Source organism: Drosophila elegans, unplaced genomic scaffold, assembly GCF_018152505.1.
Source record: "Drosophila elegans isolate 14027-0461.03 unplaced genomic scaffold, ASM1815250v1 contig_149, whole genome shotgun sequence".
Classification (NCBI taxonomy): Eukaryota; Metazoa; Arthropoda; class Insecta; order Diptera; family Drosophilidae; genus Drosophila; species Drosophila elegans.
The window spans coordinates 24,403,075-24,429,104 of NW_024545513.1; the positions used below are offsets into that span (position 1 = coordinate 24,403,075).

The 26,030-nt window shown below is 41.2% G+C and overlaps 6 protein-coding genes across 10 annotated transcripts in view; 2 read left to right on the forward strand and 4 right to left on the reverse strand.

Annotated features, from left to right (window-relative positions):
- Nucleotides 1-824: 824 nt before the first annotated feature.
- On the reverse strand, nucleotides 825-3,489 carry LOC108148131 (odorant receptor 13a). The gene is made up of 6 exons (XM_017274978.1): nucleotides 3,116-3,489; nucleotides 2,156-2,584; nucleotides 1,668-1,767; nucleotides 1,409-1,516; nucleotides 1,156-1,344; nucleotides 825-1,101 (listed from the first exon to the last, which is right to left on the reverse strand). Exons 1-6 carry the CDS (start codon nucleotides 3,487-3,489, stop codon nucleotides 1,024-1,026), a joined length of 1,278 nt encoding a protein of 425 aa, XP_017130467.1. The 3' UTR covers nucleotides 825-1,023.
- A 1,245-nt stretch (nucleotides 3,490-4,734) lies between these two features.
- LOC108148100 (fibrinogen-like protein 1) lies at nucleotides 4,735-5,739 on the reverse strand. The gene is made up of 2 exons (XM_017274942.1): nucleotides 4,940-5,739; nucleotides 4,735-4,879 (listed from the first exon to the last, which is right to left on the reverse strand). Exons 1-2 carry the CDS (start codon nucleotides 5,737-5,739, stop codon nucleotides 4,735-4,737), a joined length of 945 nt encoding a protein of 314 aa, XP_017130431.1.
- A 535-nt stretch (nucleotides 5,740-6,274) lies between these two features.
- On the reverse strand, nucleotides 6,275-9,338 carry LOC108148177 (DNA ligase 4). The gene is made up of 4 exons (XM_017275078.2): nucleotides 8,963-9,338; nucleotides 8,739-8,903; nucleotides 7,764-8,671; nucleotides 6,275-7,700 (listed from the first exon to the last, which is right to left on the reverse strand). The coding sequence occupies exons 1-4, from the start codon at nucleotides 9,279-9,281 to the stop codon at nucleotides 6,321-6,323; spliced, it is 2,772 nt and encodes a 923-aa protein (XP_017130567.1). The 5' UTR covers nucleotides 9,282-9,338; the 3' UTR covers nucleotides 6,275-6,320.
- Nucleotides 9,339-9,440: 102 nt separating this feature from the next.
- On the forward strand, nucleotides 9,441-10,920 carry LOC108148122 (ribonuclease H2 subunit B). The gene is made up of 2 exons (XM_017274972.2): nucleotides 9,441-9,873; nucleotides 9,943-10,920. Exons 1-2 carry the CDS (start codon nucleotides 9,513-9,515, stop codon nucleotides 10,602-10,604), a joined length of 1,023 nt encoding a protein of 340 aa, XP_017130461.1. The 5' UTR covers nucleotides 9,441-9,512; the 3' UTR covers nucleotides 10,605-10,920.
- A 507-nt stretch (nucleotides 10,921-11,427) lies between these two features.
- LOC108148181 lies at nucleotides 11,428-17,685 on the forward strand. The gene is given in 7 exon segments (XM_041707067.1): nucleotides 11,428-11,584; nucleotides 11,814-12,245; nucleotides 13,753-13,898; nucleotides 15,166-15,358; nucleotides 15,557-16,205; nucleotides 16,305-16,802; nucleotides 16,805-17,685. Coding segments are annotated over 6 exon segments (2,016 nt in total). The 5' UTR covers nucleotides 11,428-11,584; nucleotides 11,814-12,158; the 3' UTR covers nucleotides 17,248-17,685.
- A 3,492-nt stretch (nucleotides 17,686-21,177) lies between these two features.
- LOC108148145 (tyrosine-protein phosphatase 10D) overlaps nucleotides 21,178-26,030 on the reverse strand; it is a 49,008-nt gene continuing 44,155 nt past the window's right edge. For 2 of the 5 annotated variants that reach the window (XM_017275006.2, XM_017275004.2), the window contains 4 exons: nucleotides 24,774-25,456; nucleotides 24,456-24,714; nucleotides 24,084-24,212; nucleotides 21,178-22,025 (listed from right to left, as the gene is read on the reverse strand). In XM_017275006.2, the coding sequence (XP_017130495.1) occupies nucleotides 21,994-22,025; nucleotides 24,084-24,212; nucleotides 24,456-24,714; nucleotides 24,774-25,456 (1,103 nt within the window). In that variant the 3' untranslated portion in view covers nucleotides 21,178-21,993. Of the gene's footprint in view, nucleotides 22,026-23,411; nucleotides 23,789-24,083; nucleotides 24,213-24,455; nucleotides 24,715-24,773; nucleotides 25,457-25,664; nucleotides 25,683-26,030 lie in introns of those variants that run through there. The other 3 variants (XM_017275003.2, XM_017275001.2, XM_017275002.2) reach the window with 3 other exon arrangements.

The following is a 26,030-nucleotide window of genomic DNA, read 5'->3' on the forward strand; positions in this document are numbered from 1 at the left end:
GATATATTTTATTTATAATTAATTCAACTCCTGACAATTCTAATGGAATTTCAAAATACTAATATGAATACGCCTTAACGATTCTTATTCAAGAATAAAATGAAAGATACATCAACAATTAACTGATGTTGTTTCAATAAAAAAAATTTTATTATTAAAACATATTTTCCTCTTATTTATCAAAACAGTTTTCTACTAAGAGTTTTTGAAAGATTTTATTAGTGTAACGTGGGATTACAAATTTTCTCATTTTTTATAATAAAAAAAATAAAAATGTTGAAAAACTAATTTTTTTTTTACCAATTTCTCCTCCTTTTTAATGCTATTATTTGTTTAATTTTTAAATAAGCGTATTATTTTTAATAACAAGCCTATTTAAACAGTTCGTTACAATAAGAAAAGAAAGAAAATGGGAATTACATTTTTGGCCGATTCTCATTTTGACAAAAAAAATGCTTAAAAAAATAACTTATGTACCCATCTTGTATTATAATTTCAGTCAGAAGTTTGCAACGCAGTGAAGGAGACATTCCCGACCAAACTAGTCTCTCAGTTTTAAAGCTATCTGCATGAAACTCTCCCAAAAGTTGTCTTTCTATTGTAGTAGTTTATAAGTCGGAATGAGCCAGATCGGACGACTATAACATGAAGCTCCCATAGGAACAATAAAAATATAAAAAAAACAAAAAAAATTTTTTTGTAATTTTTTTTTAAATTCTTGTTGACTTATTAATAATACGACAGTTCAGTATTACGAAACATAAATTAATATTATATAATACCTATACACTATCGACTTTTAGAAACATTAATGTAAATGTAAAGTCACAGATTTTGTTTAAAAAGCTATGCAAAAACTACTAATTTGGAGAATTTCCATTACTTACTTACTTACATTAATTGAAAAGTTGAGAAAAGTTTTCAAATCAGCATTAAACAATTCGACGAATATTTATTTGAAATAAAATTATTGGTCACTAAGTGTTTGCCTTAATACTTGATTAAAGTGTTGTTGGTCCGTATTTATTTAGTTGTGTTTTTTTCGTCGTCGAAGTAAACTGACCGCAATAATGTGAAATAGCTCATCGATGTACTTAATATCTGAGAAAAGAATTGGTTTACTGCATTCGGGCTTTCTTTAAGAAGGTTACATACCGCCGTAAAGCTTTGCAAGGACAAGGTGGAGAATTTGAACGCCGTTATTCTCACGGGCTGTTGGCTGCAGAGTATCATGAACCACAAATGATTCCGGATATTCTTGCTGTTCGATTTATCGGAACCTGGCTTAATTTGACCTGACATTTCCCATTGGCATCCATATAGAATTTGCGCCGTCAATGTGGACTGTGTGTTAAAAAAATATACATACAATCTCTGCGTTTAAATTGGTTTCATAACATATTTTTACCTGCTTTATTAATGCGTCTCCATTCTCGCAGAGTACGTACAGTTGCGAAATGGCAGAGGATATATAAATTATAAACTTAACATAATCCCCAATGAACATATTTTTACCCTAAATGGGAATATGAAGAAATGAAAGAAATGAAATACTTGGAGCCTTAACAACGTATATATCATAGTCCTCGATGAACAATGATTTGATTTAGGGCATATCGGTGGTATATCAATATTTCCTATATTTCTAATATATTATGTATACGTACAGTGATAATTTGAAAGCCAACCATGCAAATAAGAACCGATGAAATCATAAGATTGACCAATAGAATTGGATTGAAAAAGTCCTCCAAGCGATGAGCGAATCTTATAAGAAAAACAAAGAATTGATTTTATTGACAAATATTATTTTTTTAAGCTGTGAGATATTAAATAATTTTATAAAATATGGAAAAACCCTTTACGTTAATCTAATTATCCGAATTTTTTAAAATTTGTTTACTACAATAAAAAGAATGGTTTTAAAACTGCTAGGATGCTTAGGTCTTTTTTTTAACTTTTCTTTGAGTACAGTGCATATTATTACGTATTGAAGGTGTATTTCATTTTTTTAAAACATTTTACACGAACAAGCTAAAAAAAAAGGAGATGTTGGCGTTTAATTTTCCAAGCGCCTAGAGCAAGATAAAGCCATTTCAACTTTTTGCAGTTCAAAAGGGAAAGTGACTAAACGGAATATTGGGTAATTACCAACCTGATAATATTGTTGTGTTTCTCTACGATTCCTTTGAGCCGTTTCAACTGCATTTGGTTGTCGTCTTCGTTGGATTCCGTAAACAAATTGTCGATCCGTTCGTGCAGCAATTGAAATTGGCCGCAAGTGTACGTTATAAAGAACCCGAAAAGGGAATCCTCTGCAAACAACGTGGTCACCACGCAAATTCCGGCATACGATGTGAACATGTAGGTGAGCACATAGCCGACCCAGCTCTTGTTGGCATTGTACGGAAACACCATTTTGTAGGGAAATGGCCTGTCCTGAGGGTCCAGTTCGGGGCCAAAAAATAGCTCAACCAAAGGCATTACGCAGTACATGATAATAAGGCAGGACAGCAAAGCAGTCATGATGCTAAACGTGACCATCCGCTTCCGACACTCGGCAGCAACACTGTTCTCCGAACTGCTGCTGAAAAAAAACCGATTTAGTCGAGTTTAGTTCTTACCTAATATGTATGCTTTTTACAAAAAAAAACTTTACATAATAATTAGAATAAATACATCAATTATGCCTCGTAATTCGTGCAAACAAATGATTCCTCCATTTCTAGCCTTGTCATCTTATTAATCTGTTTAAAACAAGACTCTAAATGTGGAGAACAGAAAAATGTTTTTCTAAAGCTGAAAATAAAACTTACACACATTGAATGGTTTCAACGCAGATTTCTTAAAAACATTTGATGTAACATAAATAACTTTAAAAGCAAAAGTATGTTTCATTTTTGAATTGACAGTTCCCATACAATTTAGTCGAAATACCAACATGTTAATCAAATTTCTCAAAGAGTCTCAAATATTTTGAATACCTCAGTAAATTCACGCTTGCTTGATATCCATAATATTTGAACATGTATTGGCTTTCTAACTGAGTTTTACAAAATTACAAAGCGTAGTAATAATAAAATGGTGTTCATAACTAAGATTTTACAAAACTTACTCTGGTATCCAGATTTCGTAAGAAAAATGTTTGATTAAATCTCGAAACTTCCGTTGATTAAGGCGTAAATGAATAAGTCGGACAAAGTTGAGGACTCCCATGAAGGTGGAACAACAGTTTTCAGTGGTGATTATAATATCCGAAAGGTTTTTAATCAGAAAACCGGTTTGATAGCTGATTGTAATGCCAACAGAAGCTATGACGTACCACGCCCATATTATATAGGCAGTGGCAAAATATGAATTGCCCAAAACAGATTCGTTTCTTCGACTCTTTTCTTTTGACGTTGGCCATAAGGGCCAAGAGCCATTCAGTTTGAGCCAAACACACTGAATGGGGAACCGAAGTCCTTTATATTGATGAGAATAAAACATGTCTTTCCGACCAACAAGTAAGTAGTTTCCTTGGTCTTGCAACACTTTTATAGTTGGTCAAGAGGCGAACGGTATCGCACATTAAAAGAGAATTTATTGTGAACCAAAATTACCCCTTTCAGTAATTTCCATTAATAACACAGTAAATATTTCAGAACTGGTTTGCATACCGGACCCCCACTCACCACCCAAAACCGTTGGCACCACATTATTAACCATTTGGTATACAATTTTAATCAAACGCATTTTCAAGCTAAGAAATTAGTTAGCTCGGGGTCCTGTTGGCTTAATCATGAGAGTTAAGAGTTCATTATTAAATTACAACATTTTATGTAATCCATTTGGAATGGATAGTATTGGGAACCAACTGTAGAAAACCGTATTTCTTATGGCTATGCGTCCTAATTTGATCAAGTTAGCATCATTTTTTGACACAATTAAAAAAACTGTGAATGCCAAAAAATGCCAAAATTTGAAAAACTGAAAAAAAATTAGCTGTGAATGCCATTTGATTGGAAGTTTTATGACGAATCCAACGATTTATGACATTCTTCCTTTTATTTTCCCAGGCTTTTGATACAAAAACTGATTTTTCTGACTTTCTGGAGAAATAAGAAAAATAAATAGTTCCAAAGAGTCTTTTGATGTAACTTGGCCAAAATAAAACATAGCCATAACAGTGACTGTTTTGTACTGCTGTTGACCCATAAAATCCATTCCGATCAATTTACAAAGAATTTATTTTGCTTTGCTATAAAAAAAAGATTTTTTTCGCATTTTTGATAAGGGGTTATATCATAATTTTTTCCAAATTTCCACATAAGTTGAAATATTTTTAATTTTAATCATGGAATTGAATATGCATTGTATTTAATATTATGATTAATTATTTAATTTAAATTGTAAATATATCAGATATTTATTTATACTACTCCGTTTTTGAATCAGTGTCATTATAATATTCTTTTCGCTTATTTGTTGTACAATAAAGTGCTTAAACTCGTTAAGTTTAAAACGAAAGTGGGTTTCCCGAATATACACATAGCTAAGAACGCAAGTTTAAAAAAATCAACAAGAATAATAACAAATCAATTCTAGCAATCTCAACAACTTAACAGTTGTGGTATTGGTATAATTTTTAACACTTCGACGATTTCATTTTATCGATGGAAAAAGAGTAATAGCATTTTTAAACACACATGCTTTGGTTTCAAATTATAATTTTTGATAATTTACGACTGCTGCTCATAACGACTTGGGTCTAATCATCATTTCAACGTAGGTGAGTGATTGTTTCCAGTCGTAGTCATGCCAAATGCCCCAGTTTATTCCGTTAATTAACTGACCATCTGGTAATTGACCATCTTTATAGTATTTTCCATTGAGGGAACTGTAATGTTAATCTGTTAAATTTACAAGAATCAATTACATATTAACTGAACATTTATACCTTGTACCACAGTCGTTATACCACCAACCACCGTACTCGTTTGCAGCGCAATTATGCACATATTCGTCGTTATCCCGATCGAATGTAGTGAACTTTCTGTTTTCATGGTATTTAAAAGAATCTCCGGCTTCTCCGGAATATTTCCCAAGACTCTTCAGCTCATACAATTCGTTCTCACTGCCAATTTTGAAGTCGTCGTAATGAGCGTAGCTGGTGGATCCATCAATCTTCCCCAGCTTAATGTAGAGTTCATGGGGTCGAGCCTCTGTCAATCGATGCAATTTTTCCAGCCCAATGAAGAACTCTCCCTTGATGTTTCCGAACCCTTCCTTGTAATCCTCCCAGTTTCGATCGAAGTTCTCGGACCCGTCCAGGCGTCTCTGGATTACAGTCCAGCCAGAAGGGGACGACACACAGGGAACTTGAAACGGTTCGAGGCCTCTAAGCTTAAGTTGGTAAATGCCATTGGGAGTGCCACTGGGACACGAGTCGGGTAAATTGTCATCAGCTTTCCGGCATTCCGCAAGCTGAGTAGATCTTTCAGCTAGAGTCGTCTCCATCGACTTGACCTGACTCCTTAGATCCGAGATTTGTTCGTCTCTATTTCTAAGGAGTTCGTTTTTCACAGTCAGAAGCTCTTCTCTCATTGCCAACCGAGTCTGCAAGTCTCTAATAATCTCTGTCGTATTCAGTTGGCTTCTCACCTTATCGTTGGTATTGTTGTGATCGGATGGATGCTGCGGCAGGTCTTTAATTGCTTTGGCACCAGCAAAAATATGTTCTTCCAGAAGGAAACACATTATTAAAATTCCTAGACACCGCGATTTCATTGCGAGCGACAGCAGAATCAATTCCAAGCTAATCTGAACAAAACTAAACTGAATGCAACGTAAGAAATGCATACTATTTATATAGCAACACTTATGTGAGTACATTAGAGTGGAGGGCAACAGTGTGAACGAATTACTATCAACAAATTTACGTACAATTTACAATTTTTGGCTAACTTTTACCTGACCTATGTAAGGATTTATATTTACCTTAAGAATGTGCTAGGTATAGAGGTACTGAAAAATTTTTTGTTTGCTTTGTACCTTACCTACATATTGGAAAAACTGTGTTTTTTTATTACCTTACCTAAGTACTTGTTTTCGCAAATACCGTGTACAACACCTAGATGCAAAAATGGTGTCAAAATTATTTTATTATAAGTGATTTTGAATTTGCGCAGCTCTGAAGATAGGTAATCCCAAATGTTTTGTGCGATTATTCAATGTGTCACCATAAACTAAGCGTCTCGGCGACCCAATACTTTATCAATAAAGGCAGATTTCATACATTAAGAAACAAACATGTATTTGTTGTAAACGTATAAAGAGCTTTAACAAATAACCTCGACGAAACCGCGCATGGGCAGGAGGTGGCCCTCCCGATGCGATTGATGGACCCAAGCAGAATTTAGGACTTTGTCGGCAGTTAACTTGGAATGGTTATCCAGCCAGTGCCTAAACTGATTGTCATCCAGGTCGGAGGACTTGCAGAGGAAGCCAAGATTGAGCTGCGGATCGGATTCGTCGGCCAGTTTGCCACCGTTTTGCAGAAACAGAACCTTGGCCAACTCATCGCCGTGCGGATCGTAGAAAAAGGCGTGCAGATGGCGGAACATGTTAAGGTTAGTTTTCTTAGCCAGCAGCTGATCCTCCAGAGCGTTCACCTCAGATGTGCTGATGTCTGCCAAGTCCTCTGGGGTCAGTTGAATGTCCTGCAGTAGTTCCTGCAGCTCGTCTACGTTGGCAATGTCCTTGTTGTAGCTGTCGCCCAGCCTGTCGAAGCACTCGGCCAACTCCTGCTGCAGTGGCTCTGTGGCCGCTAGGAGGTCCTTTGGCCTCAGCTCCAGCTCCTGCTTCTGGCAGACCCTCAGTAGCCACTCCATGCGCACAATGTCGCAGGTGCGCGGCTGCTGCAGTCTGAGCCGCTTCACCAGGAATGTCTCGTCGCCGGCAATGCAGAAGCACTTGGGATCGTTGGGCAGCGGATTCTCCACAATGCAACCACCGTTTCTGGCGGCCAGCTCCTGCAGCTGCTGTTTGCTCTGCCGTCCGGCAGATCCACTCAGAATGCAGAAGCTCAGCCCGCCGAAGAGGCGGGAGCTGCTCGCGGCTGGGTCCACCTCACAGCGCTTCTCGTAGACGGCCAATCCCTGGCGGCTCCGCTCCGCGGGCGTCATTCGCTGCTGCTTCCGCTTGGTGGTCACATCCTCCAGTCGCAGCTGCCGCTTGTTCAGCTTCTTGATGGCCGAGGAGCCGTCGCAGAGGTCGTTGAACTCCCTGAGTGTCATACACTCGTTCCACGACTTGTCGTCTCGCTTCATTTCAGTGCGCGCAAAGTGCAGAGCCTTGCGGGTGTGGAAAGCTGCATTTGGCGCCAAATCAGCGGCCTTCACCTGCAGAATGATGGAGTTATGTGGCTCGATCCACAGGTCGGGGCATCCGGACCGTTCCTTGGCCTTGTAGTGGAACCATAGCGGCGGTGGCTCCTTAACCGCATCGTGCCAATGCGGTTTCAGCGTGTGATTCAGCACTCCGCGTTGCTTCGTATTGTTGGCGACCACTCCGATGCTGAAGACCTCGGGCCGATTGGAGCTGCTCGGGGGCGCTGGCTGGAGAACGCCCAGTAGAAAGGAGTCCACGAAGGTGCGCTTCTGGTTGTAGAAGGCGCCAATGATCAGCACATCGAACTCGGTGATCAGGCCCTTGATGTACTGGGCGGCAAAATAAATAAGCATATTGAGCTATGGGATGCTGTCGAAAAGTACTCTACTCACATCCGCCTTGTCCTTGTACCAGCCACCGCCCAGTCTTACGCCCGGAACGTATTTGGATCCTTGCTTCTTCACCACAATGCCCTCGGCGTGGGAGTCGAGGGCCTGCTGGAACATCTGGTTGAACTCCTCCACGGATCCGATTTTGCGGCCGCGCATCAGCTGCAGCACACCGGGCTGCTCTACGATCAGCTTCTGCAGCTTGTATGCCCGCTGGATGTAGGTGTGGTCCAGCAGGCTCTGGCCATTGAAGTACAACAGATCGTATATCACGAAGCAGGGCTGCCAGCTGCCCTCCGGCTTCAGGCTCTTCACGTCCGTGTTCTCGCCCTTCTCCCGGAAGCGCAGCTGGTTGGTGTCCCACACCATCATCTCGCCGTCCAGGATGATGGACTGCAGACCGAGGGGGAGCAGACCTCGCAGCTTGGGCGTCAAGGTGCCGCGTTCGTAGCCGTTGCCAAAGTTCCTGGTGTAGTCCACGCCATTCCGGGAGATGTACATGAAGCGCCCGCGATCGACGTGCAGCTGGAATCGCTCGCCATCCATTTTGGTCTCCATGTAGAGCACATCGGACTGCATCAACTCCTGGATGTCACCCGGAAATCGTTCGCACAGCATGGGTCGTATCTGGTGGAACGGCCGGATGACGGCATTCAAGTTTACGAACTTGACCGCCGATTTGCTATCGGCGGTGCTGGCGTCCAGGTCGCCGTTCCTCTCTGCCAGCAGGTTGCACACGTGCCCCAGATCGGAGCAGCGTTGGTAGATGTCCTGTGCCTTGGGGTGCAGCACCCCGAAGATCTTCTGCTCCCCGATGCCCAGACCGAGGCTTTTCAGCAGCAGCCGGATTAGCCACTTCTGCTCCTTGGGCGAGGCCTGCTCCGTGAACCGGATGAGCTGCTGCTTCTTGACTGCAGGGATGGAATTGGGGCTTATATGCAGAACAACAGTACAAGATAAATAAGGTAGGCCACCCACCTTCCGTGTCCTCGTTGGCAATGGTGTCCAGCATCTCGTGGATGTGCTTCAGCCGCAGATCGCTGGGCGGATTGAAGCACCTTGGCTTGAGGACGGCATAGACGACATCGCCGTAGTCCCGGTACATGTTCCCGCTGCGATGCTGCAGCATGATGGCATCGCTTGCTAAAGGGAACAACAGAAGGGTTACTGATTGACCCAAATCGCCGGATTCCTGCACTCACAGTCCACGGGCAGCTGGAGCACTCGTATGTAGAGCCTGCCCAGCGCCGTGATCTGCAGTCCATAGCTCTCCCTTCCGGTATCCGCACCCGGCAGGAGCAGTCGCAGCACCGAATGGAAGCTACTGACTCCGTTCTCCGCCTGGTCATCGGTTAGTCCGGTTTGCCGGCGAAAGGATTCGCGGTGACGGCAGAAGGACTCGTAGTAGCTCTTGAGGACCTCCTCCTTGTTGACCACCTTCTTGGTGGCCTTAAGCTTCTCGAACAGGTCGCAAATGTCGCGGAACTTGATCGTGCTGGCAATATCTATGTCCACACTCATTCTGTTGTTAATAGTTTACACCAATAAACAATTTCATCATTTTAAACAGCTGGCCAGTGTGGCCGTACTTTGATTATAAAATATAGATAAAAAAATACTGAACACTAAAGTGCATAGATACCGACTGATTGTCTGAATATCGATAACGTCCATCGGCAACTGTCATCGCTAACAAAAGCGGGAAACTTTGGGCAATTTTTGTTTACACTTACATTTGTTAAAGCCTGTAGGATGAGCAAAAAGGCAACACGAGCAAGCAAACCCAAGCCCGATCCAGACGCAGAGGGATCTAGCAAACAGTCCACGGCCTCCGCACTGAAAAAGGTGCTGTTTCTGTCGGAGGAACTGCTGCCCAAGGATGCGGACGATCAGCGTCTCCGGCTGGAACGGTTTCACCACCCGGGACAAGGGAAAGATGCACTCTTCGTCACCCATCCCGATGGCCAGATGATGGAGCTGCTGGAGTACGCGGAACCACGACGCAGCTGGCTACTAAACAGCGAGGTCTGCTCCAACGGCAGGATCTACATGACCTCGCCTGTGGATCCAACGCTGCTGGCCCTCCACCACCTCCGAAAACACTGTGCTCAGAGTATGAAATGGTTTTCCGATTTCAATATATTATTATATTATGATAGCTAACTTTAACTTTATTAAACAGGAGCAATGTCGCTGGACAACATTGCGGTGAATGAGGCAAGCACCAGCCGCCTGCTAAACGAGTTCCTCGAGCCAGAGAGCCTCAAATGCGTGGCGGATGTAAAGAGCTCCGGCGACCAGAAGTTTTACAAGTACAACCAAGAGCGAACGTTGGCCTGGCTGGCTCTAAAGACGCGCCTGGTGGCAGCGATCCTGAAGGAGAAACAAATCCACTGCGGGCACAGCGCCCAGTCGCAAAATTTTGTGCGGAGCGAAAAGCTGGCAGCAGAAAATGCCAGCAACGAGATGGACTACACACGCATGGCCTGCGATATTGTGGGCCGGTATTTGGATGCGGATCTGCACGACTTGCTCACCGGCTATCTGCACGTTCCCAGCGAGATACAGGCAATTGTTGAGGAAAAGAATGCTGCCCAGAAGAGGAAATCGAAGGCGGGAAAGGACGAGGGCAGCGACTCAAAGAAGATTAAGCTAAACGACAGCGATGCCGGCGCGAAGCTAAAGAGTAGTGGTATACTAGATAGCGATGGTGATCCCAATGCCAGCATTACATCGCCCACGGCGGGCCCACTGAAGGAGCGCTCGCTGACCGCCAAGGAGAAAGCCCTGGCCAAGGGAGCCAAGGGCACCAAGAGCATCGCCTCGTTCTTCAAAGTAAAGTAGATTTAGGTACTGCGTAAGTTAAGCATAGGTTATTGTTTTTACTCACGTTTTGCGGTCTCAATCAAAACCGTGTGAGTTATAGTTCATTATTATGCTTACTTTATATATTACAAATGCTCACAAATTCACATACGTTTTCATTTAACTTTTTTTTTTTATGTAAAATTCCTATTTAGTAGAATTCTGCAATTTTTGTTTTCGAGTTTCTTTTTTTATTAAGAAGTTGTGAGTTATTGTGTGAGTTATTGGTAATGAATTTCCGAGACTTGCAAATTCTGCCAACGTTTTATAAATAAATATAGCAGTTCTCGCGAAAGAAACAAATAATTTATTGAAACTGAAAACGCTAGGTATTTCATAAATGAAAATGTTGTGTCTCTTACATCCGACAGTTAATAAAGTCAGTATATATTTAATCTCGATTTAAAAAACCGCGCCTTTTGGGCTCATGCGCTTTGCAATCATACCACTTCCGCCAACTGGCCAAATTATCATCAGCTGTTGGGGTTGCCAGGCTTGCATATAAAAAACTGTGCAGCATGGATATATATTTTTTTAATATATTATTTTAATAAATCGGCTCTATATCAATCAGCATAATTTAAGGTTTCGCAAAAGCTTAGTTCGAATCAATTTCAAAGTGGTGTCTAAAAGTGTGCTATGAAAAACGGAATGTCATGGGATTTCGGAACTCTTCTATAAAGGATTCCAAACCTCTAGGGATGTTTTGCCATTTTTCGGGTGGGGTGACAATCCTGACTGACAGTGGAAAAGCTGATGGCTCCTTTGTTTCCGTTTTTGTCGCTCAGTTGTTGCTGTGCGCGCTCCCACGTTCGAGGCTAACGGTGAATTTCGGTTTGCACTGTGCTTCGCATTTCACCACCCCCATTTCCCACCCCGCATCCGAATATCCTTCTGCTGCTGCTGTTGTTGTTGTTTTCTATATGCCTCAAATTTTCGGGCTTACAACAATTACAGAGGTTTTATTTGCACATTTTCCAATTCTTCAAATTTTTTGTTCGCCGTTTTTTGCTAAAATTGTAAACGTAAAAAAGAGTGGCGTCACACGAAAAGAAAATTTTCTTTGGCGTCGTTTGTGTGTGTGTGTTGTGTGAGTGCTTATGCTCTCTTGTGTGTAATGGTGTGTTAGTGTGAAATAAAATAAATAATACAACATTCAGTTAGCAACAAATTCTCTCTTCTCTGCAGCAGCAGCAGCAACAACAATCGCAAACGCACAAAAGAATGCTACGGTACATTGCATTTGGCGTCTGTCAAGGACAAAACAAAACGTTGTTTGTGTGAGTGTGACTGCAACCGCAACAACAACAACAGCATGTGGCACAAATAACGGAACAGAAAAGTATCAACAGCAAGAAAAAAAAATAGATAGGAAAACAAAACAAAAGGCAGAAACAAATCACACACGAGGACCAAAAACAAACGGTGGCTGCTAAAAAAAAACGAAAAACAGAAAAGGACGAGGCATCACAAGACATTTGGCGCCAGCTCGGGCAGCGACTGCGACGTCGACTGAGGCCGAGGCAGAGAACCATGAGGCTCCACCACGCTCCCTCTCACACGGCGGCGCTGCAGTGGATCCTGCTCTCCTTGTTTCTCCTTTTGGTGCTGCCAGCGAACGTAAGTGCCTTTCATCAATGTTGCAAACACACAAAGTAGCAGTAAACACACAGACAACAACAACTAAGTAACATGTTTAACCCTACAAAACACAAATTATTTGTTCAATTTATATCAAATTCATTCCTTTCTAGTTATAAACATATTGAATTTTTAACCCTAAAAAGTATGCAAGAAATCAGTTTTAAGACAAGAGCCAAACTTTGTATTATGTACTCGTTACTCGTAGAGTAAGAGGGTATATTGAAATTGTTGAAAAGTATGTAACAGGTAGAAGGAAACGTCTCCAACCTGTGTTTTGATTTTTATTTAATAATGCCTTTGTTATTTAGCAATGGATATTTATAATAATTATTATATCAAACATGTTCAATTGTGTAAAATAAAGTTTACCTACATTTTTACATTTGTTTCATAACTTTTAGAAAAAGATATTACAAATTAATAAAAAAAAGGAATTATTTTGAGACCAATAGTAAAAAATAGATACTTGGTACTTGAAGTGGTTTTACTTCACACTTCTATCAATAAAAATGATCATAAATAAACGAAAGCGCGTCAATGTTGCATGTGACTCTGCATTTTAATTTGATTACGATTGCATTCCCAACGGCAGCAGTAAGTGCATTTTATATTTGTACATTTTGTATCGCTTTGAAAATCACAGAAAAATATATAAACACAATAACAAGGCCACACAATACGGTGACAGTGACTTAAAAAATACCCTTTAAAAATAGAGTAAATGAGTTTTAAAAATACGTTTGTACGTGCGGTTTCTAAATTTTGCTTGTATTGTGGTTGGCAATATTGACAATGACAGTTTGCTTTGCCTACTGTTTTTATACCCTTGCAGAGGGTTTTAAAATTTCAGTCAAAAGTTTTCAAAAGTTTGGATACATATAATGTTTATCAGCATTTAGCCGTCTCCGTCTGTCTGTCCGTCTTTAGTCTCTCAGGTTTAAGGCTATCAGCATAAAACTTTTCCAAAAGTTGTCGAGCATGATCGGACGACTAAATTATATAGCTCCCACAGAAACAATGAGCAGAAAATATGAAAAAAAAGAAACATAAATTATTTGCTGTAATTTACATTTTTTTTTAATATTCTTCTAGATATAGTTATGGTTTATATTTCAGAACTAAGTTTTTCCTTTATTGAAATCTGTATAGTATAGCTAGCATAGCAACAATAAATAAATATAACATCAATAAATTTAAAAAAAATTTATAATTTGCTGATTTTAAATTTTTTCAATTATACTTTGATATATAGTAATGGTTTATTATGTTGGAATTACGTTTTTAATTCAAACTTTCATTGTTTAAAAACATATATATATATCCAAATCAAAATTTTTTTCTGGAAGGATTTATTAACTTCAGCTTGCCGAAGTTTGCTTTCTTTTTTGTTCTCATTTTTTTTTCAACGAGCCTTAGGTCTTGTTATACAGTAAAGAAATACACTTTTCGACTTATAGGTGTAATATAATATTTGTTTTCACAGGTGTCGGCTAGATTTTGCGAGGGCTGCAGCCAGGGTTGCTGCACCCAGGGCTGTTGTCCGCCGTACCAGGGCGGACCACGCCCCCTACCGCCGCCCTCGGACTCCCACGTTCTCAATCTGTTTTTCGCCACCCACTGGTTCTTCTGGTAAGAATGATATCTTAGACATGTAATACCATATAATGTTCGTATACAGGTATGTTTCTCTTGGAAATGATCTCAGTCAACAGTCTATAGGTTGAATTTGTATATTGAATTTATGGATTTTGTCTGATGAAATTTGATTCGTAGAAACCTGTTCAAGCGGCAATCAAAAATAGTTTCATATGTGCATGAAAATTCCTTGGGTTCCAATAGTTTTAATTTTAGTAAGCATGATTTATTTACTCCGATGGTATATATGGCCAGGGTCATGGTGGCATTTGTTGTTCTTTTTGGGGATTCCCCGGAGGTCAAACGCAAGGCCATGAAACGGAGGGTGGTGGTGGGTCGGACTTCCAGCTGATTGGCATTGTGTGCCATGCGAGATATTATTATTATTGGCAGCAAAGGTGGCGCCCAGCGCCGGGGTTGCGTCAAGTCAAAAGTCGAGTCAAGTCGAGAGGCTTATGCAAGCTGCAGTCCCACACTGCCTTGGTGCATGCCATCCGCCCCCCTTGGGGGCCGTGGAAATGGCAATGCCAACTAATGAGACACAGACGAAAGCCGCCCGCCACCGCCACCTCCACCCTGCTCATATAATCCCATCTCTTGGCCACCGAAAAGGCAAACAAATTTCAGTTGAAATTCGATTACGGGCACAGCAGGACACGGATCCGTATCCGCAAACGCAAACGCATCTGCATCTGCATCTGCATCCGGATCCGGATCCGGCCAAATGGGCTTCTTTATTCAGTCGCGCCAGCTGCAGAACGAGCAGTTAATGTTCCGAACATTTTCACAAAACGATTTCTCAGCTAAGTTTCCATTCGGGTTTTCCACTTTAGCGCCCTCGAATAATTTCGATTTATTTTATAATTAAAAAATAGTGCTGGGCTTCAGTGGCATATCATAAATTTTTGATAGTCCTTGATTTTGTTTAAATAAAAAAAAACCGTAATGATCAGCTAAACAACACCTGCCAATACAGCTACGATCTTAAAAACTACACCAAGAATTAAAATTTTTTATAAATAAATAATACAACAAAAATCGTCATTAGTTCAATAAATTGAGCTAATTGATAACATAAAACCCTTTTTAAATATATATATTAATTAATGATATTTATTGAAGATATATACCGTAGCAAACAAATTAAATCATGTTTAGCCAAATGATCGATCAGCTGAAAAATCAGTTTGTGAAATACCTTGGATTATAATACACCCTGGTTAACATTAAATTTTGTATTAATCCAATATTTCTCTTGCAGGTGCGTGGTTGTGGCCATTATCTTGGCCATCCTGTGTGCCTACTCGCTATGGAAGAAGCGGAGAACTCTCTGTGGTTGGGGATTCAATGAGCACCACACCCAATCCGAGGGCGACTCCGCCGGTTCCTGCTACGCGCCTCCGCAATATAGTCGCTGCAACTCGTTTCACCATCCGCCGCCACCCTACACGGAGGTAATTAATCCACAATATCTGTTCTAGCAATGTTGAAGATTTTTGTTTTCTATGCCAAAGGGCTAATTAAATTATTAGACAGTGCTATATTATTTTTCAGAAATTATTTGTAGTCTTAAATAATTAATAGAAATGAAGATGGTAAAATGTTTCAAGTGTTATAGATCCATAATAATTGCTTTATTCTCACTCCGCCAGGTGACGTCCAAACCAGACCTGTATCCGCTCGTCTTCACCTGCAACAGCGACTCGGGCAACGGCAAGGGCAACGGCAGCTCCAGCTACCTGATGGTGCAGTACTTCCGGAACTACATTGTCCGGCCGGCGGCGGGGGGCTCCCTGAGTGCGGCCAGCACCGTGGACTCCCTGAGCTCCAGTTTCATCTGCAATGCGAACGAGGCGAACACCCTGGTGCCGCCGCCATATTCCCGGGCAGCCAGTCCGGATCTGGGGCTGCATCACTATGTGGCCCATGGCCATGCCCACGCCCACGCCCACGGACATGGCACGACCCATCTGAGATCCATGGAACAGGCGGGGCCACATCAGGTGCCCAGTGCTCCGCTGGCTTCCGTGCACTATGCCATGCCGAGATCGGCATCCCAGCTGGTCGAAACGGACGCCTATCAGCCGAGACTGATGCCCGCCCAGGCGCAGCACTATGCCACCGTGGCGCTGGGCAGTTCTCCGGGCGGAGGAGCCCTCTACAGCACCCGATTGCATGCCTCCCACGAGGAGGGAATGGGTGTGGGCTATCTGCAATCCCAGAGCGATCAGCACTTCCGCTACATGGCGAACAGCAGCAGTAGCCTGAGCGACATTTTTGTGAACAACAGCTGTGTGGCAGGTGCGTTGTGCTCTCGGGATACTAGATTTCCGGCGCGAATTCTTCAGCATTGAATTGCCATTTAATGCGGGGTTTTTTTTCTGTTTTTCTAAATTCCAGGTATGCTGCCAGAAAGTGGCGGAGCAGGAGGTGCCTCCCAAAGTGCGGAGAGTGGAGCAGCCACGCAGGCTGCCTCGCTTAACAGCCTGGCCATCGGCGGCTTGGGAGGATCGGTTGCGGGTGGCACCGGGACTTCGGGTGGATCCGCCACCGCGGTCATCTACAGCAATGGCTGCATCCAGCCCAATCCGCTGCACAGCCTGGAGAACTGTTGCCAGCCATCGGCTCAGGTGTCGGGGGTGAGCAGTCTGGCCAACATTGGCACACCGGGATCGCCGCCGCAGGCCACCAGTCCAACGGGCGAGGTGCGTGAGATTCTCGACCAGATCCGTCAGCTCCAGGCGGGCGTTAGCTACGAACAACTCCTGCTGAGCGGCTCGGGGGCCAAACCCCGACTGCAGCATACGCTATCGACGCCCTCGAACTCCCAGCAGGTGCTGCAGCCCATCCTGACCACATCCGCATCCATTTGCGGCGCCAGCAGCAGCAGCGGGCGCAGTAAAAGTTCTTCACCTCCGGCAGTAAAACGCAGCCCAACAAGGCTTTGTACATACCCATGGCGGCCATCGGGGGATCCGGATCCGGATCGGGATCGGGATCGGGATCGGGCGCCCAGCGCTGTGTACTCAAAAGTCCGGTGAGCAGTGTGGTCAGCGGTGCTAGCTTCTTTGTGAACCGCGGACGAGTGGCCCGCAAGGGTTGGATCACCCGATCGGCGCCCACGACTCCGGGCAGCGGACTGCCCCCCAATCGACTGGGTGACGACAGTCCTCTGCTGCTCAACGAGCACGACGAGGATGCTATCGACGATGATGAGGAGGAGGACCGGGATCGGAATCGGGAGGATACTGACACCGAAACGGAAGCGGAGGCCAGGAACCATCATCGCCAGCATCGCCATAACCGCGGTCATCGCAGCCATCGTCGTGGACAGCTTGAATAATAGTGGGCGTGGTCGTTGGAATCGCCAGTGTCATTTAGTAGTTGTTGTTGTAGCTCAAGGTTCTCCTTTAGACATAAGCTTTTAAACGAACGTGGAGAAATGTTTGGGAGCCGGCAGCATGCTTCTTAGTATGAAGCACACCCAACAGAAATAACAAAAGGAAAAAAGAGTCGAATAAGTCTAAGTTCCAAATATATAGCATTTAAACATTCTGTAAGATTTTTACGATTGAAGACATTCAAGTTTTTTTTATTATTGTTAAAATCATTATTTTGTATAATTTTTATGATTTCTTCGAAGCTGTAAAAATTTTAAAAAACCTTATAGAATTCTTTACATAATCTATTGATACGCCTATCGAAATTATTTGAAAACAAGTAATAAATTTAAAAACAGAGACAAATTCTTTCACTTAAAAAAATGCAAATTTAAAAGGCCTTAAATGGAATATTTACCATTTTTATAAGATTTCCACAAGGAAACCATTTAAAAACTTTAAAAAATAATAAATATGTCTAGATACTTTAAAAAACTTGTAAAAAATGAATTTGATTTTCGAAAAAAATCGGAGATTGACAGTATTGTTATTGATCAGTATTACAATTGATCAGTATTTAATATAAAGTTTATCTTAAGCCGAGAAAAAAATGTAATAACTTTCGTTCTATATTTTTAGTACCTTTAAAGCCCATCGTTTTTTTATTTAAATTTTTTTTAACTTTATTTGGAAATGAGAAAGATCAGGATGTCGAAAAGGTAAATTTAAGAATATGTAGAATAGGCTAAAACTGTATTGTGAAATTTTAAACTGAGGGAAAGACGTTTGAGACATATGTTACAGACAGACTTTAAACTATAATTTAACATTCTTCAAGATTGCTGACAATAGTTAAATAATCATTCATCAAGCAGTATTATTAACAAAACCTACCAGAATATCATTGCTTCTGCCTAAAATATACCTACAAGTTATATCTTTTTAATTTTAAATATAAAATGTCTGTTGAGCTTCCGTGAATAGATAAACAATTTAAATATACAAATAGCTGTCCTTGGGTTCAAACAGTCTAGCAATTGCAAAAAATATTAACTTGAATTTAACATTTAAATTTTGTAAAGCTGGGAAGGTTTCATAATATTTAGAAATGTTAATTTCTAACTCCTCATAATTTACATTCATAATTGAACTCTGGTATTTTAATAAATTAAGTTAAAAGTTTTGAGCTAGCAAAAATAATTTAATTATATTTTGGTTTAAAGTTAGCTTGGTAACTTTTAGAAAATAAAAATTGCACAAAAGATTTAAATCAATATAGGGTATGTGGTATAAATTAAAATTAAAAAGACCCGAAGAATACTAAAAAGAGCTACAAAATTAAAAAGAGAAGAGAACACGTAATTGCCGCCTAGATGGATTTTTTGTAAGTAAATAAGATGATAAGAATTTGTTCACACACAAATAAAGTAAACACGTCACTTACAGATACAGATACTTTGAGAATGTCATTATTACAAGTTATATGTGAAAAATGCAAAACTGTGCAAGCATTCGGTTGGAAATTACGTCACAAGCACTAGCCGGAAAATCTAAATTAAATTATCTCTAAACAAAAAATTACCAAATGAGACTAAGGGGTTAAGATCCGGGGGCTAAAAGGGAAAAGTTTGAATGCAGCAGTGCCTTTTCAACTTTATTAACCACAACCACAAGAAGCGCAACACATACAAATTTAAATCATTAAAAGATGAAACCAGAAGATAAAGCAAACGCATCCATAGACAGAATTAAAACAATCCAATGGACAAGGCAATGTTTATAAATCTGCCTAAGCATTAGATATATGATATGTACCCATTATATGTATGTGACAATTACTTTAAGTGAATTTTACAATTCATTGGCATTTTTCTCATACGGTTTCGTTCGGTCCTTCATCGATCGGTTTTCTTGCTTATTTAAACACAATCCAGTTCGAATGTCTGTGCTTCAATACATATAACTATATAATTAAACAATTAATTAATTAACTAGCATAGCAAAACTGAAGGCGTTCAAGGCATAAATCTTCAAAAGCAAGTGAATTGTTGTAAAGTTGGATAACGAAAACTAAAACAAATGAAACGAAAACCAAAAGAGAACTAAGAAACCAATTTAAGTCAAATATACAAAGATGGAAAATAAAAACAATAAATGAAAGAATTCACTGAAGTGTGTTTATTTGGATGCATTTATATTTGTTTATTAAATGATTGGATCGCCGATCGTCGAAAGAAACCTTCGAATTGTTTGCTGGGACAGACGAGATTTAATTGTGTTTTTTTTTTATTTTCAACCTGTATTCATTTAAGAACATTTAGAAAATGTTGAAGTGGCCACGCCCATCGGTTAGTGCGCTACCAAATGTGGCTAATGATACTGTGCTGCCTACTTTTTGGCGCCTTTGGTTGAGTTATTAAAAATTTAAATAAATTTTAAATTTAATTTTATAATTAGTAATTTATAATAGCAATTGATTGGCAAGCATTAATAAAATATATATTTGAATTTATTTGTTTAAGATAAACAATATACAAAATTTAAAATCTTACAACGTTTTGTAATTTAGCGTAATTTTTTAAAGTAATTTTTTTTTTGGTTTCTACAACTTACCGTCTGAAGAACTACAAAACGTCCAACAAATTTAGATTAAACAAGTTTTCGCACATTTTACAGTACACTTTAATGGATCTCTGCTTGCGTTTAACTCGTCTGCTCCACCTCGGATCATAATTCTACTGATAAACATTACAAATTATTACAATGATATATATTTAATATATGTCTATATTGTATATGCATATGTTATTCGTCGACCTTAGTACGTGTATAATGGAGTCGTATATTATGTATGCATTATACAGACTTTCTAGTTTCATCTCCTCTAGCTTTTGCATATATGTATTTATTGTTATTGAGGATTTTGGGTTAGTTCGTATTCAAAAAAGGGGCTTCGTTGCATTTTCACTAATCTAGAAGCAAAACGATTTCTATTGCACTCTTTCACAGTTCGGTTATTCATTTCAACTAAGTTTGGACAAATTTAAATGTATGCAAATTATTTGGACTATAATTTTCCTTTAAGTTTATTGCTATTGTTACAGTTACTTGTCGTGTGTAGGTGTGTTTTTGTATTTGTTTTTGTTTTTACTTTGGCACCGGCTAAGCTAATTAGCCCTTAACTTTGTTGTTAGTTAGTCTACAGTTTGCGTGGGATCCTGTTATTCTTATTGGGTTTCGTGTAAATGATTATCGCCTTACGAAATGCGTTGGTCAATTGTTCCTGTTGTTTTATTTGTATTTGTGCTGACTGTTTACCAGCTGAGTTTCCATATTCACTTTCTGTCCGGAAGTTACCTATCAAATCGAAAGGTTTTTGCGACTTTTGATATATTTTGGAATTTTGTGATTTTAAATGTTTATAAATAAATATAAATAAATAATAATTTAAAAAGTTTTCCAAGTTAAATGAAAACAATTATTTTACGAAGAATAAAACAAAAATTAAAAACCGAGAACACTTAATCACAAAACACTAAATTATATAAATATATATACAATATTTTTTTATATTAATTTAGTTATCGAACTCAGCTTTTTTTATATTTAAAAGTTGCATTTTATGATTTTCCTATAATATTGGACTGAACATTTTGAATTCAGTTGAGTTCTTTCGAACTAAGTAAAATCAAAAGCCGCAAAAAGTAAGTGAAACTGGAAGCACGACTGTTTTTCCTCTGCTTATGTATTTTTGTGGTGAATTTTAAAACATTAACATCGGTGTTTTTCATTACGTTTTGTTTTTTGGATTGGTTTCCAGCGCCCGCTGTTTTGGACCTATATAAATATTAAGTGTGAGCGCCCAATTCAAATGAAGGGAATGCAATATGGTGTTCGATTTTTTAAATAAAACTTGATATAATTAAACAAAATTCATGTAGCACATACATACACAGTTTACGCCTTGTAAAGGTTACAAAAAATTAAACACAAAACAGAAAAAAAAAACGAGAATTAAAAATTTTACACTACATCACCGACGGTTGCAGCAAAATGTTTTAACATTTGCTTAAAACTATGTAACTCAATTATTGCATTGTGTTTGTGTGAGTGTATGAGTGTGTGCGATTTATAGTTAGTTTAGTTTAGGTCTAATATTAGGTATATGTTTATCCAGTATTTATATATATAATAATATAAAAAAGTAAACATTTAGCGCTTTTAGTTTGCTACAAAAGTTTGCTCGTCTCGCTCACATTTTCAACTAACATTAGGTGTACAAAAAAATTGGAAGATATATAGTTTATATCAAATTGTGGCTAGCGTAAAAATACAATCAGTATTCCAGTATTCAGTGTCGCCGGTTTTAAAGCGGCAATAGCGGTTACAATGTACGCTGATCCTTCGTTATCCTAGATATATATATAAAATGTATAAATTGATGCGTGTTCGTTCTGTTTGGCGAGATTGCTGCATTCCCATTCGATAGATCGGTGTAGAGTATATATATCCAGTAGTATCCAGTGTAGTACACATATATCCAAGTATAATATCAAGCGTTGATCCTCCGCGCTCTGCTCCTCACTGCGTCCCTTAAGTAAATAATAATGTAGTTGCCACATGATGGTTGGGTTGGTTTCCATTCGGTTGAGTTGGTTTGTTGGTTTGGACTGGTTGGGATGGCTGGGGATTTGGGTTTCGGGATGGGCTTACATGCCCGACTCTGCAATGCCCTCGTCATCTGAAAGACATACAAAGACGGTAAGGTTAGAGTTTTTCGAGTTAAGTTGCTCAAAAGCTTGGCACATGCAGGGTTAGAAAACAATAATAGGTAACATCAAATAATACATCATACATCATGCAGGAATAGTCAATCAAACAAAGTAGAAAACATCTAAGATATATATATATATGGTCGCAGTGCATTTCATGGTAATGGGGCGATTTAACTTTAAAATCATTTGTAATTCTTTTTGCACCTTTAATTTCAAAACGAATTAAGGAAATAAGTCTTTAATCAAATAAACAAAGCTGTAAGACCCAGTAATACTTTTTTTTACTTTTATTTTGAAAACCATGAAACGCACTGTACCACCTCGGGGATTTGCGAAAGTGTCTACAAACCCATGAACGGATTGGCATAGATGATGCCGCCGCCAGCCTCGGAACCAACACCATTGCCCAAAACACCACCACCATTAACAGCGATGCCAACGCCTCCGCCTCCGCCGCCGACGCCACCTACTCCTCCGCCGCCGTTGAGGCCAGCGACCACCAGTCCTGCTCCAACTCCTCCGCCCGACAATCTGGAGGCCTTGCAGAGCTTGGTGGTGGCATAGTCGCCATCGCCCACCAGCGTCGCTATGTCGTCGTCATCGCCGTTCCGCGTATTGCAACTGCTGCCCAGCAGCTGATCGTAGCAGCTAACATCCGTGCTGATCACATCCACCTCGATGTCGTCGTCATCCTTCTCCAGACTGTTTCGATTGCTGCCCCCCAGCGAGGAGTGCAGAGCATGGGAGTCCTCGTAGCTGCCGCCGCCGCTGTCATCGTTGGCATTGTTCGACTTTGTGTCGATGTGGGTCTCGAACTCATCGTGCATGTACAGCTCCTCGTCGACCTCTTCTTCATCCTCGTCCTCGTCGTCGTCCTCCTCCTCTTCCTCTTCGAGATCCTCGTCCAGTTCGTGAGGGACCAGTTCACCCTCCTCGCCCACCTCCACACCGATTTCCACCTCCAAGAGCGAGCGACGACGCGTGAAGACCTCGTCCTCCTGATGACTGGATTGCTGATGGCTTTGTGGCAAGATCATCACATCTTCTTCGGCGAAACTGAGCCGCACATTGGCACGACTGGCCCGATTGCTACCAGAACCCGAACCCGAACCAGAACCCGAACCACCGGAACCAGATCCTGCAGTTGCCGATCCATTGGATCCGTTGATGTGCTCATGGCTGAGACTGTTCTTGATATCACAGGACGACGAGCTGAAGGTTATCAGCTGGGATTTGCGTCTATGCTGGAGCGTATTGTAGCCATTGACGGCGGATATGGTGGTCATGGTGTGGGCTCCGTGGATGGGCTGCTGGTGCTGCTGCTGGTGCTGCTGCTGATGCGATTCAAATTCGAGGACATCGATGTTGCCGCCCTTGCTATCCTTGCAGATCATCGAGCTGGGCTTGTTGTCAACCAGGACGATAACCACCGAATTGTTGTTATCGCTCTGGTTGACAACCGAATGTCATCTGTCCGGTGCATCCACATTGCCATTGCCTCCTCCTAATCCACCGCCGCCGCCGCCAAAGGAGCTCATCGATGTGGTGGGCGGTATGTGATTGTGGTGGCCAGTGAAGCTGCTGGTCAGCGGCTGCTGGTCGTCGTGGAGTATCGCCGCATTCTCATCGTCAATGGCCTCCGCCTCGGCCTGCTGGAGGTCATGATGCGACAGGTGACCCTCAATGGTGGCCACCACATCACCGTTCTCATCCAGCTGCACTTGTTGGCCTGTTTGGTTTGCATTGCATTGTTGGGGGGGAAATGAAGGAAATTGATTTTGCTCATGGTTAGTCACCCATCACCAGAATGGAAATCGAAACATAAAGCTTAAGTCTAGTAAGGATAAACTACAAAACAGCTGGCTGCAAGTCCCACAATGTCCTGGGGCTCATTGTAAATCTTTTTTTTTTATTTAATTTAATTTTTTTTTTTTTTTTTTTTTTTTTTTTTTGTGGTTAGTCAGTGTGCGAGCGAACGTTTGGTTGGCTGGGGGAGAACGATCATTCTCTGGCCAAAGACCTACCTTCATAGCCCTCGTTGTCGTGCATTTCGCGAGCGGGTCCCACGATGTTCTCCTTGCCCTCGAGCACCGCCAGCAGGCACTGATGGATGCAGATGTACTGCTGCTCTGTCTGCACCATCCAAACCCGCTCTAAAGTTGCATATGTTGTATAGCATTAGTTGTGGATAAAATAAATAGTTTAAAACTGGATGTAAACGGTGCAGCGGTAACCTCCGAACTGCACAAATCGTTAAAACCATTCGTGCCTTGAATAAGGCAGCATTAGTATTTCAATTGTTATACTCTTAAAATGGTTTAAAAGCCTAAAAGCCGATTTTATCGTAAACATAAAAACGGCTGCATCGTTTACAACCGGCTATTTTAGATACATACCCTTGCGCATGGCATACACTATGCCGAAGATGTCCACGTAGTCCGACGTGTTGATCTGCTGCAGGATGCGGTCTAGAGTGATGAAGGTGCCCGACCTGCCCACTCCAGCACTGCAGTGTACCACAATGGGCCGCTGCTCCGCCCCGATTCGATCGCGGAAGGCGCGCACAAAACGCACCAGGGTCTGCGGCGGATTGGGCACACCAAAGTCCGGCCAGGTGGTGAAGTGGAAATGCCGCAGAATGCGCTGTTCGCTGCCCTGAAGATCATATTTATCGTTGAGCTTCGAGTCACGGATATTTCTGAAGGACCACTTACCCTGCACAGCATAAACTCGGTCATCACCCAGTCGGCATAGTGGCTGTCGTTGAGGATCTGCACCTTGATGTCCCCGTAGAAGACGGGCACAGTGTCGTTGGGCCAGTACTGGTCGCACTTCTCGCGCCCCTTCTCAAAGCACCTGGTCAGCATGACAATGGCCCGCGAGTTGCTCTCCCAGCACATCCGCCAAAAGTCGTCGCGCGTCGAGTGCAGTGGTCCCTGGGTCACGATGAACTCACGCGGCGAATTGTGTCCTGGCACATAATTGGCATTGATATAATCACTGCCCTCATCATCGTCCACCGGCTGGAGCTTGAAGCGTGAGTGATCGTAGGGTAGAATGTTGGTAAAGCGATTCTTGGGTCGATTGCAGGGCAGATCGGCAAAGGTGCACGGCTGATCCCGACCCACGTGCTTCAGCTCCTCGAACTCCTCGCTAAAACGGAAGTCCGAGTCGGCGGACATCAAGCGATAATGCTCCGCAAAGTTCTTGATCAAGATCGGCCGATTCTGCTCGATCACACTATCCGGCAGCGACATATTGTCGTTGGCACGCAAATCCTTTGTCGTCTTCCGGCAGTTATTGCGTCGCCGTTTGTAGAACAACAGGGTTACCAGTAGCACCAGGATAATCGTTAGCGGCACGGTAATGGCCACAATCAATGAGGTGTTGTCTTGATCTATGGATCAAATTGGTTTCAAAAGGTTAAAAGTAATCTTTGATAAAAAATCGCATTAAACCTCTGAAGATTTTAGGCGTTAAAAAAAAATATATATCGCAAATATATCTATCAAAAATTAAAAGAAATTTTGTTTATTTTGTAAATAATGACTTAATCAATAAATAATTCAAAATGTTTTTATTGAGGAGCTTTGATCATTGCTTACCTGGTGAGCTTAGCATTTCTATATGTTCATCGGAACAACAGAATATGCAAGGCAAGACATGGATAAGTGGATAACAAGACATGTTTTGAGGTTTTGTTAAGCTGTTTATTAATAGGGATGTTCTCTGACACTAATAAAGTATTTGTTCATAGCAAATTGAGTATCTCTGGATCATATAATATTTTGAATTGATTGATATTTGTGTCGAGATTGTCAGATGGGCAATATCCAAACGTTTGTCACGAAATTTGTTAGGTCTTGTAACTAACTTACATAAAACAAGAAGGAACGGACTATGAGAATTGCTTGTAACGTGTTCAAAATGGTCCTATTTTGACCGTTTTTATGAGTCGATAGATGTTGACC

Coding starts and splice junctions, on each gene's coding strand:
- LOC108148100 (XM_017274942.1), bottom strand. CDS start 5,739: ATGTGTTTCCTTCTGGAAGAACATATTTTTGCTGGTGCCAAAGCAATT. Junction 4,880..4,939: donor TATAACGACTGTGGTACAAG/GTATAAATGTTC, acceptor TTAACATTACAG/TTCCCTCAATGGAAAATACT.
- LOC108148177 (XM_017275078.2), bottom strand. CDS start 9,281: ATGAGTGTGGACATAGATATTGCCAGCACGATCAAGTTCCGCGACATT. Junction 8,904..8,962: donor GCTCCAGCTGCCCGTGGACT/GTGAGTGCAGGA, acceptor TGTTCCCTTTAG/CAAGCGATGCCATCATGCTG. Junction 7,701..7,763: donor GGTACAAGGACAAGGCGGAT/GTGAGTAGAGTA, acceptor TTTGCCGCCCAG/TACATCAAGGGCCTGATCAC.
- LOC108148131 (XM_017274978.1), bottom strand. CDS start 3,489: ATGTTTTATTCTCATCAATATAAAGGACTTCGGTTCCCCATTCAGTGT. Junction 1,517..1,667: donor TTGGCTTTCAAATTATCACT/GTACGTATACAT, acceptor ATTCCCATTTAG/GGTAAAAATATGTTCATTGG. Junction 1,102..1,155: donor CCTTGCAAAGCTTTACGGCG/GTATGTAACCTT, acceptor TTCTTTTCTCAG/ATATTAAGTACATCGATGAG.
- LOC108148122 (XM_017274972.2), top strand. CDS start 9,513: ATGAGCAAAAAGGCAACACGAGCAAGCAAACCCAAGCCCGATCCAGAC. Junction 9,874..9,942: donor CCGAAAACACTGTGCTCAGA/GTATGAAATGGT, acceptor TTTATTAAACAG/GAGCAATGTCGCTGGACAAC.